General features: G+C 42.8%; 1 protein-coding gene across 7 annotated transcripts in view; it reads right to left on the bottom strand.

Annotated features, from left to right (window-relative positions):
• The window catches only part of ILF3 (interleukin enhancer binding factor 3), a 29,233-nt gene extending 16,956 nt beyond the window's left edge, over positions 1 to 12,277 (bottom strand). For 4 of the 7 annotated variants that reach the window (XM_089489109.1, XM_089489110.1, XM_089489113.1 and 1 more), the window contains exons 1-3: positions 12,068 to 12,277; positions 3,274 to 3,357; positions 2,968 to 3,197 (exon numbers count right to left, since the gene is read on the bottom strand). In XM_089489109.1, coding sequence (XP_089345235.1) covers positions 2,968 to 3,197; positions 3,274 to 3,276 — 233 coding nt within the window. In that variant the 5' untranslated portion in view covers positions 3,277 to 3,357; positions 12,068 to 12,277. The remainder of the gene's footprint in view (positions 1 to 2,967; positions 3,198 to 3,273; positions 3,358 to 12,067) is intronic. The other 3 variants (XM_089489111.1, XM_089489112.1, XM_089489116.1) reach the window with 1 other exon arrangement.

Genomic DNA, 12,277 nt, shown 5'->3' with positions numbered 1-12,277 from the left:
ATTCTATCTCTCAGAAAAAGGTACCATTATCAGTTCAGATGCTCAGTAGCAAAGCATTAAGTAAAAAAAATTAATTTTAAGGGGAAAAATATAACTCAGTGAACTCTTTTAATCCGAGAGATGAAAGCTTAGAGAAACAAGAAATCTGGAAAAGATTTCTCTTTTTACAAAGCTTTTTTCCACTAGTAAAAATGGATGTGGTGTATTTTTGGCGTTCACCTACTTATAACCCCACAAGGTAACTGTAGCAAGTAGACCTTTAGGTAAGACTATACAGTTTCCATCAATCTTATGACCAATCTTTGGCGCGTTACAGACCGCCCCTTTGGGGCGGCCTGTAGGCGCTCCTTTCCCCGGTGTACCGGGGCCTCAGCTGCCAGAACGGCAGCCTCCAAGGCCCCGATCCGCCACTTTTCAGGCCGTGGGGAAGAGGCAAAAGGCCGCTTCCCCGTGGCCTGGAAAGGGGTGTCCTTGGGGCTTCAAGCCCCAAGGACACCCGGCGACGGCGGGGAGGAGGAGAAAGGGGCCGCTTGGCCCCTTTCTCCTCTGCGTTGCTAAAGGCTGCGCCCAGCGACGCAAACCTGGAAGGAGCTCCGAAATGGAGCTCCTTCTGGGGCCGCGGAAAGGGCGCACTAGGCACCCTCGTGCGACCCCACTATGTCACAACCGCACCGTCTCATTTGGAGGCGGCGCGGTCGTGACGTAGTCATGGCGGCGGCTGTGTGGAAAGGCCACCGCCATTTTGTACGTGCTGAGCACGTACTAGGGTTGGGGGTGTGCAGAAGCGCCGCCGCTTCCTAACCCTAGTACGTGCTCAGCACGTACTTAGAGGCCCGTCTGTAACGGGCCTTTATTTCATTTGTTTGGTTGTTTTTATAAACATGACCTCTTTATATCTGCTTGGCACAATGGAGGACTAGAAGAAACAAAATAATTTTCTATGCTTTTTAAATGTTGATTGTTTCTTCCATTCTCACTGGGTTTTTCTCCCTGCTCCTCACAAACTGGGGATACCCTTATAATTCATGCATTCCTTATAACCAAGAACCATATAGCTTCTTTTTAACAAAGAAATAAAGTAACTTCATTTATAATTATTGCCTGAAATAAACTTTACTCTTATTACATCAAACATGATAATTACTTGTCAGACCAAGTTGTTCATACTCATCAAAACAAGGATCTTCACCCACTTTCCACCTGGGCATGCAGGTACACTGTTGCATTACACCTCAGAGGCACTCAGGAGTGATGCCAAAGCTCACAATGATACCGAAGGCAACACCCTATCCACCATTCCCAAGATCAGTGAGAACCACAAGTTTTGACTGACTACCAAGTCTGACCAAGTGTTTTCAGAGTCCTGATAATGAATACCAATTATAATCACAGTGGTCTGGGCCACTGGATAATGACAAACATACAAAACCATTTTTGTCCACTAACCATCAGACTTTACTAAAAAGAAGTAAGATAAGATTGTAGTCTGTGTGGCATTGGTGACAATACCGAATTCTCCAACAATGTGTGTGTATGAAAAAAGTTTAAACCTAGTCCACTTCAGTGATCTTTTCAGTTCAGGGGATTCCTGTCTGACCCCCTGGCCATTGGTCTTTTCCTTTTCCATCCTATTTCACCTGTACTTGAAACCTCAGGGACAAGTCATCCAGTTTTTTAATTTGGTGCTACCAGCATGCTGTTGACATTCACCTCTCTCTCCTCTTTCCACCTAATTTTAAGGGAGGTATTCAGTGCTATGCCAACACCTGTCATCAGCATACAACTGTGAACAAACTGGAGCAGAATATGTGCATCCTTGCTCAGTCAAAAGACAAATCAAGGAAGAGGCGAGAGTTACAGGCCCCCTGAAATCTCAGGCTGGCAGTTTAAGTGTACTCCTAATTTAGCCCTGACCCTAGATCTGGATCTCATTTTCTATTTTACCCAACATTTAACAGGATATTTTTTCCTTTTTAACCCTTGTATTGTTTAATCTTTTTTATTGGTTTTTATTTTGTGGTTTTATGATTGGGGGGAGGGTCGAGATATGCTATTCCTTTTTAATCATGATTGTAAAACTGTTTGATGTTTTAATACCTGCTGTAATCCACCTTCATTCCCTATCGGGAAAAGGCACAATAAAAATAAATCTTATTATTATTATTAGTCCAAGTTTCAGTGTCATGACTGCATTGGTACAATTTAAAGTTGTACACCAGCAACATTTATTCCTGGAGATGTGTGGTTTGCTCACAATGACACATGCCATGATTACATCCTGTTTGGATTACTGGTACACAAAGGATTGCCGTTGGAAAGTGTTTGAAAATTTCAGCAGATTTAATACAATGTGCCCAGAGTGCTGTAAGACGAATTCTAGGGATCATAACCCTGATGCATGTTTCACTCGCTAATGGTCCATTTCTGGGCTCAATTTGAAGTGATGGCTATGACCTATAAAGCCCAATGCAACTTGCATCCAGACCATGTGAAAGACTATCACCTTGCATGTGTTTCTACCTAAACTTTGACCTCTTCAGGGGAAAGCCTTCCTTTCCTTCAGTCAAACAAACATTTAGGGGAGGGTCTCCCTCCTCATTGGCTAGTACCCTCCTACCGGAAGCTCTGTTGCTCCTCATTGGTCTCCTTCTGCCAGCAATCGATACCTCTTTATTTAGGATTTGGACCATTCACTGGTTGCTGCAGATAACTCTTTTAATACTACTGTAATTTCTATTTTTTCATGTTTTATGTGCTTTTGAACTTTTCACAGCAGCATCACTAGGATTTCTCTCTTCCCTACCATGGCAACCACAGCTCCGCCCTCAAAGATATAAATGAAGGAAGTAGAAACAGGGCCTTATTTTGTTTCTTCACACAAGCAATAGGCAGATTGCACTGGTAGCCCCTGGTCTCTTATCAAATATTTAGGAGCTGAATAATGCTAAAGAAACGCATCTGACTTGCCTTCCCTCTTTGTTCTCTTCGTCGGCTACTGTCTCCATGGTCTCTGGCTCTGGTGGCTGCTCACCGCTGCCTTTCTCTTGTTCATTAATCCAGTCAGACACAGCTTTGAGAGCTCGTTCAGTATGAGAGACCATGTTTTGAACTGCTGTCAGCTCTTCTTGAGTTGGATAAACTGCAGAATGCTTTGCCATGACATGGCGGTCATCATTCACAAAAATACGCATTGGTCGCTGAAAATGAAAGCATACAATAATTAGTGAAGAAACAGATGCTTTTGGCTTTAACTTCCAAGTGGCATATTCTTACCATTTTTGCTTCAAAACCTTGGCTGCTTCTTTCAAGAAATATTTCCTTCTTCTAAGCACTGGTAGTGCTATGGTTTTTGGTACTCTGAGGAGAATAAGAAGATCACCACTATCAGAAAATTTATTAAATCTGCAATGGTGTATTATAAGATTAGGGATTCATTTTTAAAGTCAGGCTTACGTTGATTTTTTTAAAAGAATATACATACAGTAGAAACCAAAAGGAAATTTGAATAATACTATTACACTGGAAACATATTTCAGAAATTGAGAAATGAGATGTTATATAATTACCACCCCAGAGATATGACGTGAAATACGCTTATCACGTCAATTGCCTGACTGGCACATAATGCTTGAATAGCATGTGGGTCCATGAGGCCTAAGCACAACCACCTGACTCCTTCTACAGGGACAGCAGCTAAATTAACCACCTTCTCTCTAAGGTTAATTTATTGTTACATGGGTACCAGAAACTCTTGCTTGCCTATTCTCAAAAAAGCCAGAATACTCAGTTTGCACATAGTTACATAATGTGCAGCAGGAGGAACCTTAGGATAATGGATCCCAAGCTTATCATTATATATGAACAACTATGGGTATCTAATCAGAGTGACCTCTGAGTAACAGGTGACCCAGGATGGGAAGCTTTTTTATTATTATTAATAATAGAAATTGAGGGCATGTTTCCAGAAACTTATCCTGACTGGCAGTACATCTAGTAAAACAATTTGGACAAATTAACTTTTCTGGAAGCCTGATGTCTTACAATCTTTTAGTTAACTTTGCATTCTGTTTTCATTTTTGCTGCTAAAAGGAACATGACCATTACTTTGTGGAGTAGATTTGTCTTAAAAGGAGTAAATAAGAGAGGAACATATGGTATAACATTTCTGTTGCTTTATTACAAAGGAAGAAGGTTCCACAAATGATTAACAGCTCCTTGTTTCCTATATTAATGTGACACAGTTTACTAGTGTTGATTGCCACCTATGCTTTCACATTTATGAAGGCCAAAATTATAGCTGCTCTCAGGCAGCTTTCCGGTGTCTTTTAACATGGCCAGAAGCACCACCAGCATCTGTACTGGTGTAAGAATAAAAAGGTCACAGGAAGTAGAAGCCTTTAAGATCTCTGCATCAGCAAAGATATTATAAAAAGCAACTGGTTGAAGGGAAAAAGAGCTACTGGTATTAAATCAACTGTTCTTCCCTAGTTTTCCTAAACCTGGTGCCTTCCAGATGTTGAAATACAACTTCCATCATTTTGAGTCAATATGACCTAGGCCAGTGATGGCAAACCTTTTAGAAACCAAGTGCCCAAACTCAAAAGCATTCCCGGAAGGGCATGAGACCAGTTCCTCTCTTCCCCACCTCCCAGGCTTTTAGCTGTCTCCTACTCTTCCCCTGCCCTCCCATCTCTCTGCATGCCCTCAGAAATGGTTCATGCCCCAGAGAGGGCACCATGTGCCATAGGTTCGCCACCAATAGCCTAGGCTGAAGAACTGTAACTGAATTTCTAGAGACTAGGGGAGGATTTGCTGGACAAAGGGATGCAGCAGCAGCAATGCAGGTGGTCACCATTCCCAACATGTTCTGCTGGAGATGTTAGGGCAACAAGGCCACCACAGACACAATATCTATCAAGCAAGCAAATTGAACCAGACAATGAGCACGTTTAATGTAGTAACTATGCAATGTATGATGTAAAATACATGTAAGTTTATGTGTCTAATCCATTTTTTAACCGCATCAATGTGCAAAAAGTAAATGATGGGAAACACTGGGCAGATTGAAAACTACTGGACTACAACACTTGTAGTGTTGTGGGATTTGCAGAATTTGACTATCTTCATTAAATAACAGGTGGGATGGGAATGAGAGTGAGAAGGGAAAGAAGCCCCTCCTTCTTCTCATTCTTCCTCTCCATGGTCAATGGCAGTGGGAAATATGAGAGGTGCATGTCTGAACCCAGTGAGCATTTGAATCAAAGGGGTGGCCAGCTCACCCTTCTCCTTGTTTTAAGATGGCAGTGGACCCTCCTCTTTTGCCTTTGCCTCAGCAAGTCTCTGTAGGCAAGTAACAGAGCAGGCACTGCACTGTGGTGGATGGAGAAACATGGTAAGGAAGAAACTGTTCAAGGGTGAGGAGGCCCCGCAAAAGAAATATTTGTGTTAAACAAAGCAGCACCTTGCACTTCATGGGGAATGGGGAAAGGAAGAAACTTGTTCTGCTCACTCAGCAATCTCTGAATTTACTTTAAGGGCTGTTATCACTCTTGGTAGCAAAAATGGGTGGGAAGGAGAGCTACTGAGTGAGGGTCCACAACAGGGATGGGGAAGGTTGTCGCACTTTCTGGATCAGCCACTGGTTGGTTGCTGATTTCTCCAGACAAACAGCCCCACCCCCCTCATTATTTGGTGCTTTTAATAATGCCTCAGAAAAATTTTAAGTTACTGAGCATTAACCACAACTTCAGTCCTCATTTTTAAACACAAATCCTTAAAAACCAAGGGTGTGCCTAGACAATTTTAGCGCCATGTCAGTGTGCTGTGAGATGAAAAGTTTGAAAACCACTGGTTTAATCAATGTATTTTAATCTGTTGTTGCTTCCCACTTCGATGTACAGGGAGAGAAGAGTAAGAAATAATAATAATAATAATAATAATAATAATAATTTATTCATTATTAAATTTACAATAATTTTTTAATTTCAGCCCACTGCTAATCTTTTTCCCCACCATATATACCTGTTTCCACTAAGACTGGGAAGCTGCACAAGCATCTGCAAGTAAAATACAATTCCACCAATCAGCCTTGAAAATAATAAATGCCCACAGCAGATAATGTGAGAAGCCCTGCTCCACCAGGTAGTTTTCTGCCCAGCCCAGAAAAGGGTGGGTGGGTTTGCAGAGCCTTCAAGCCTCCTAGAAATTAAAGAAATCCTTGGAAGGGCACACAAATACTAACCCACCACACACTAGCTAGATTATCACATTACACTCTTATAGTGGTGCTATTCCACTTTAACTGCTCTGGCTGCCTCCTCTTGCATTCTGGGATTTACAGTTTAAGGAGAGGCATTTAGAATTCTCAGTCAGAGCTCTTAGGCCTCATTGAACTGCAAGCCTCAGAATGCAACAGGAGGCAGACAGAGCAGGAAAAGTGGAATAGCAGCACAATAAGAGTGGTGGGACTCTTCCCCAGCGGAAAAAGGACCTCAAAATAGAAAACCCTATGGGCAAAATAAAGAGCTAAGAAAAATGCCACCAGAGAATGCTAGCTGTTTACTAGACACCACTGGAGAAACCTAGCAAAGATGCCTCGTGGTTGTCTTACTCTGCCTAATGGTATGACCAGCCCTGTTCTTTCTTTCATACCACATTTTGAAACACCACGTGTGTAGAGCTTGAGGCCGAAAAGCTGGCCTAGGCAAGATTAGGTAAAGCCGGTAGGATAGTGCCAGGGGGGAGGGACAGAAGCCACTCAATTAAGTTCTGGCCAGAGAGCAGAAAGAAATACAGCTGGGTTGGGAGAAGGGGGGGAAAGGAAGGGAATGGGAGGCCACACAAAGAAGGTGAGCTCCATATGCAAGGATTTCTCTGTGGGTCCCCTTCCTCTCCTGCTCAGCTGGATGGGACTTCTTAAGACCACCTTTTACCTAAATAATTCACTGATACCACCTAATGATTAACTCATCCCACCTTAACAAGACATCAGGACATTGCTGGGGAATTCTTACTGGTATTTTACTTGCCACTTTAGGGAAGAACTGGGCCAAACCAAGGCCCGTGAAAGAAAGGAGCACAGAGGGACAGAGAGAGAGAGGAGGGGAGGAGTACAGTTGGTTCTCCATATGCAGGGTTTGTTTTTTTAATCCATGGATTCAACTATCCACAGCTTGAAAATATTTCAAAAATATGTAAATTACAAAAAGCAAACCTTGATTTTTGCCATTTTATAGAAAGAGGCACCAATTCACTATGCCACTGTATTTACTGGAACTTGAGCACCCATGAATTTTGGTATCTATGAGGGGTCCTGGAACCAAACCCCAGCAAGATATCAAGAGCCCAGTGCACCATAAAGGAAAGTTTTATTCTCAACAAAGGAACATTCAAGGAAAACTTGATGATGGCAGGGCCAGCAAGGAGGAAGATATGGCAGTGGGTCTGTGTGCGGGTCTGTGTGAAGCCATAGCTGAGTAGCCAAGGAGCTTCCCATGTGAGGAAGATTTGCATGAGGGCGGGCTTGGAGATCAGGAATGGAAAGAGCAGCTATGAAAGACCTAAACAAGACCCAAAAGTGCAAAGATATACAACTGGGAACTAAAGTCAGACTCATCCAAGCCATAGTATTCCCTATTATCTTGGACTCATGTGACAGTTGGACAGTGAAGAAAGCAGATAAAAAGAAAATTATAGTCAGCCCTTTGTAACCACAGAAGCTTTATCCATGGATTCAAGCACCCACGGCTTGAAAATATTCAAAGAATATATACATTCCAAATAGTAAGCCTTGATTTTGTCATTTTATTTAAAGGACACCATTTTACTATGCCACTGTATTAAATGAGGCCTGAGCATCCATGGATTTTGCTATCCATTGGGGGGGGGGGGGCGGTTCCTGGAATTAAACCCCAGAAAATACTAAAGACCCACTGTAATTCATTTGAGATGTGGGGCTGGAGAATGCTGAGGAATGGGAAAGGCAGACATGAAATAACTAGATATGATCCTAAAGGGTAAAGATATAAAACTGATCACCAAAGTTAGGATTGTCCAAGCCATCTTGTGCGCCCCCCTCCAATCGCCATGTATGGATGTGAGAGTTGGACAGTGAAGAAAACTGATAGAAAGAAAACCAACTCATTTGAGACATGGTGCTGGAAATGAGTGCTGAGGATGATCAAGAAGATGAATAAATGGGGACTTGAACAGATCTAGCCAGAAATCTCCCCTGAAGCCATGATTACTAAATTGAGGCTGTCGTATTTTGGCCACATCATGAGAAGGAAAGACTCATTAGAAAATTACAATGATGCTAGAAAAGGTGGAGCGTAGTAGAAAGAGGGGAAAGCCATAGTCTAGATGTAGAGAGCTAATAGCCCCTTTGAGACTAACTGAAAGAGAGGTTTGCAGCATGAGCTTTCCTAGGCTTGAGCCAACGTCCTGAGTTGCATTTGGACCTGAGGAAGTAGACTGAAGTCTGGAAAAAGCTCATGCTGCCAACTTCTTTCTTCCAGTTGAGTCTCAAAGGTGCTACAAGATCCCTTTGCATACTGATTTTGCAGACTAACTCAGCTATGTCTTATTATTTTATTTTCAAATATCCATAAACTGCTTACGTTTGAAGGTTCCAAAGTGGCATACAGTGATAAAACAAGACCTCGTTTGAAAATCTATATGGAAAATTTAAATTATACATAAACTATATACGCTGTATGTAAAGATCTCGTAGCCTCTTTGACACTAATTGAAATGTTGGCAACATGAACTTTCATGCATCTGAGGAAGTAGACTGAAGTCTACAAAAGCTCATGCCGCCAACTTCTTTCTTTCAGTTAGTCTCAAAGCTGCTACAAGATCTCTCTACTGATACTACAGACTAACACAGCTATTCCTTTAAATTCTTCTCTTTCAGTTAGGGCCTAAACAGACAGGCCAAAAGAAAGCTGCTTCGGGTGACTTTGGAGGTGTGCTATTTTAAATGACAGATGCGTCTTAAGAGGCGAGAAGCTGCGCTCCAGACCTCAGGATTGGAGTATGGCTTCCAGCCTCTTAGGATCCATGAAGCATTTGAACTGCATACTGTTATAGATTATTATTTTAAAACCAGAATTTTAACTGGAAACCAGCAGGGAGACCAAGGAGCTTGACTGGAAAGGAAACATGTTTGTTTTCAGCAGCAGGACTGTCCCCAGAGGAAATTTATGTTCCAAATTCTGGGATGATTCTAAATTGAACCAAGTTTTTATATTCTGAACAAAGGAAACTACAAATCACATTTCCATTGATTACACTGAATTAAACATTACACCCCTGTATATTCATTAGATGTCCAAATATTACACCAAACACGTGTCTCTATCTCTCATGGTACCTATCAATCAATCCTTTAGCTGTATGCTTCGTTTGACTGTCCTTAAACTGCTTATGCAATACTTCCTTTTATTTGGGCTGGCAACTTAAAATTTAGAGCCATTTCCAAATTGTTTACATTCCAAAGCAGACAATTCAACACGATCTGAATCCTTCATCCTGACAAACTTTGCCTCAATTCATTTCAGTACTACAATTTCCAACTCCTGAACAGAAGTAAATTTTAACCCCTCTACCACAATACCTCCAAAAGTGACCCAAAACAGCTTTCTTTTGGCCTGTCCTTTGGGGCCCTTAGTCTCAAAGGGACTGCAAGCTGTATAAATTGGGCAGAGCAGCAGAGAGAAGCAGAGCCATGATGATGCCCGCATCCACAGGTTGGCCATGTTAACAACAAATAATTGTAAGAACGGGACAGAATATAATCCAGTAGTTCATAGAGTGGATTGGACTGTTTTAAATTTGCAAGATGCTGCAAGTCCCAATAAATAAATTGATTTATTTATATGCCGCCCGATCCCTGGGCATCCGGGCGGCTTACAACAGAAGGGATAATAGACGGTTCCCTGCCCTCAGGCTTACAATCTAAAAAGACACCACACAAAAGGAGAAGGGAATGGTGGTTAATAATAATTCTCTTTATGCGCTGCTTTTACAGACTAACATGGGCATGTCTTTGAATTTGTTGGTGTTGCAGGAACCACTTAAGAGTAGGAGAAAATGGATTTTTAATTAAGCCTCTAGCAAAAAATGCAAAGCGAGCCACAGACTAAGGTTCTGGGCACTTTTTATAGGAAAGGTACAAATAGACAGAGCAGTTTCCCCTTCCCCTCTTGGCTGACTTAGCTGCACCAATGCTCATCATCAACCCAGCTGTTCGCTGTATAAGAATTGTTATGGGACACAGCGTAACCTTTATAGAACAGGCAGTTAGAAAGCTGGATGCTCATAAGCCTCGACGAAAGGAGGGCAAAGGGGGGACTTTGCCTTAACATCATTTTTTTGGCTTCTATACGGTCTCAAGTAGCTATCTAGTCTACCCCCCACAGAAATCAAAGAGAGTCCTTTCAGAATGTGATTTTTAGTTATAAGCCAGGCCTGCACAACATAGGGCCCGGGGCTGCATGCAGGCCACCCAAGGATTTTGGGTGTCCTGCAAGGATGTGGAACAACTTCAAGGCTCAGAGAAGGAGGATGGCCAACTGCTTTCCAAGCAAGGCTCCTTCACCACCTGCCTTTCTCCTGAGGAGGAGGAGGAGGATGGGTACATACCTGCCCTCAAAGGCTCCTCCGCTGCTTGGCTTTAAGGCCAGGTGGCGGGTGAGGATGGGTGAGCACTTGTTGCTTGGCTTTCTCTTGAGGAAAGGGCCAGGCAGAGGAGGAGGAGGACGGAATTAATATTAGTAGCGTTAATTAATTGATTGGTTTTTAATTAAAGCCTATCTGCAGCCCGAAGAAGTTAACCTGTTTTAATGCTGGCCCCTTCCCATCGCCACGTTGTGTGGGTCTGCTATAAAGCAACTGCCTTCTCTATAGGCTCGAAGGGCAAGGCTTATATCCATATCTATCTATCTATCTATCTATAGATAGATATACATACATATATGTATGTGTGTAGATAGATAGATATCTATAGGCTCGAAGGGCAAGGCTTATATCCATATCTATCTATCTATCTATAGATAGATATACATACACATATGTATGTGTGTAGATAGATAGATATCTATAGGCTCGAAGGGCAAGGCTTATATCCATATCTATCTATCTATCGATATTCATACATATATTATGTGTGTAGATAGATAGATAGATATAGGCTTGAAGGGCAAGGCTTATATCCATATCTATCTATCTATCTATCTATAGATATACATACATATATGTATGTGTGTAGATAGATAGATAGATAGATATAGGCTTGAAGGGCAAGGCTTATATCCATATCTATCTATCTATCTATCTATCTATCTATAGATATACATACATATATTATGTGTGTAGATAGATAGATAGATAGAGGCTTGAAGGGCAAGGCTTATATCCATATCTATCTATCTATCTATCTATCTATAGATATACATACATATATTATGTGTGTAGATAGATAGATAGATAGAGGCTTGAAGGGCAAGGCTTATATCCATATCTATCTATCTATCGATAGATATACATACATATATGTATGTGGATAGATAGATAGATAGATAGATAGACATACATACATATATGTATGTGTGTAGATAGATATAGATAGATAGATAGATATAGGCTGGAAGGGTCTGGGCTGAAGAGGGGACCTGAGGAAGAGGGAAGCAGAGAGGATGCTTGTATTTCGGGTGGAGGGTGTGTGTGTGAGCTCTTGCAGGCGCCTCCTTGGAACGGAGGGCAGCAGCTTTCCACCCCAAGGGCCTCCTGGGGCCCGCTTTCCGTTGAGCCGCCCTCCCTCCCTCCCTCCCTCGTGCGGCGCCATGACGCCCTCCTCCTCCTCCTCCTCCTCTTCGCCTCCCGCCGCCATTTTGTTTCCTGCACACAATGGAGAGCGATGGCGGGCGCCACAGAGACACACAGAGCGGCGCCTGCCCACTTCTCCTCACGCTCTAGCCGCAGGCCGACATTTTGTCCTCCCTCCCCTCCGCTCCTCCCGATGACTTCCTTGATCACAACTAGGAAGCGCGGCCTCCGTCCAACTCACCGAGCGGGCCGAGCCCGTCGACGGGACGACCGTTAACGGTCAGGAGAATCCCGTCCGTCCGTTCGCTCGGCTGGCTCTTCCCACGCAGAAGACGACGCAGCACCAGCAGCGTCAGCTCCTTTGTCGAGCTCCCAACTACTCTGCGACGAAGAGGTTCCAAGGAGAGAGAGAGAGAGAGAGACGGGGGGGAGAGCAAGGCCGGACGCCGAA

Source organism: Sceloporus occidentalis, unplaced genomic scaffold, assembly GCF_023333645.1.
Source record: "Sceloporus occidentalis isolate IW3139 unplaced genomic scaffold, rSceOcc1.0.p SCAF_1, whole genome shotgun sequence".
Classification (NCBI taxonomy): Eukaryota; Metazoa; Chordata; class Lepidosauria; order Squamata; family Phrynosomatidae; genus Sceloporus; species Sceloporus occidentalis.
Note: the sequence above shows the minus strand (reverse complement) of the source record. Positions and strands in the feature narration are given on the sequence as shown.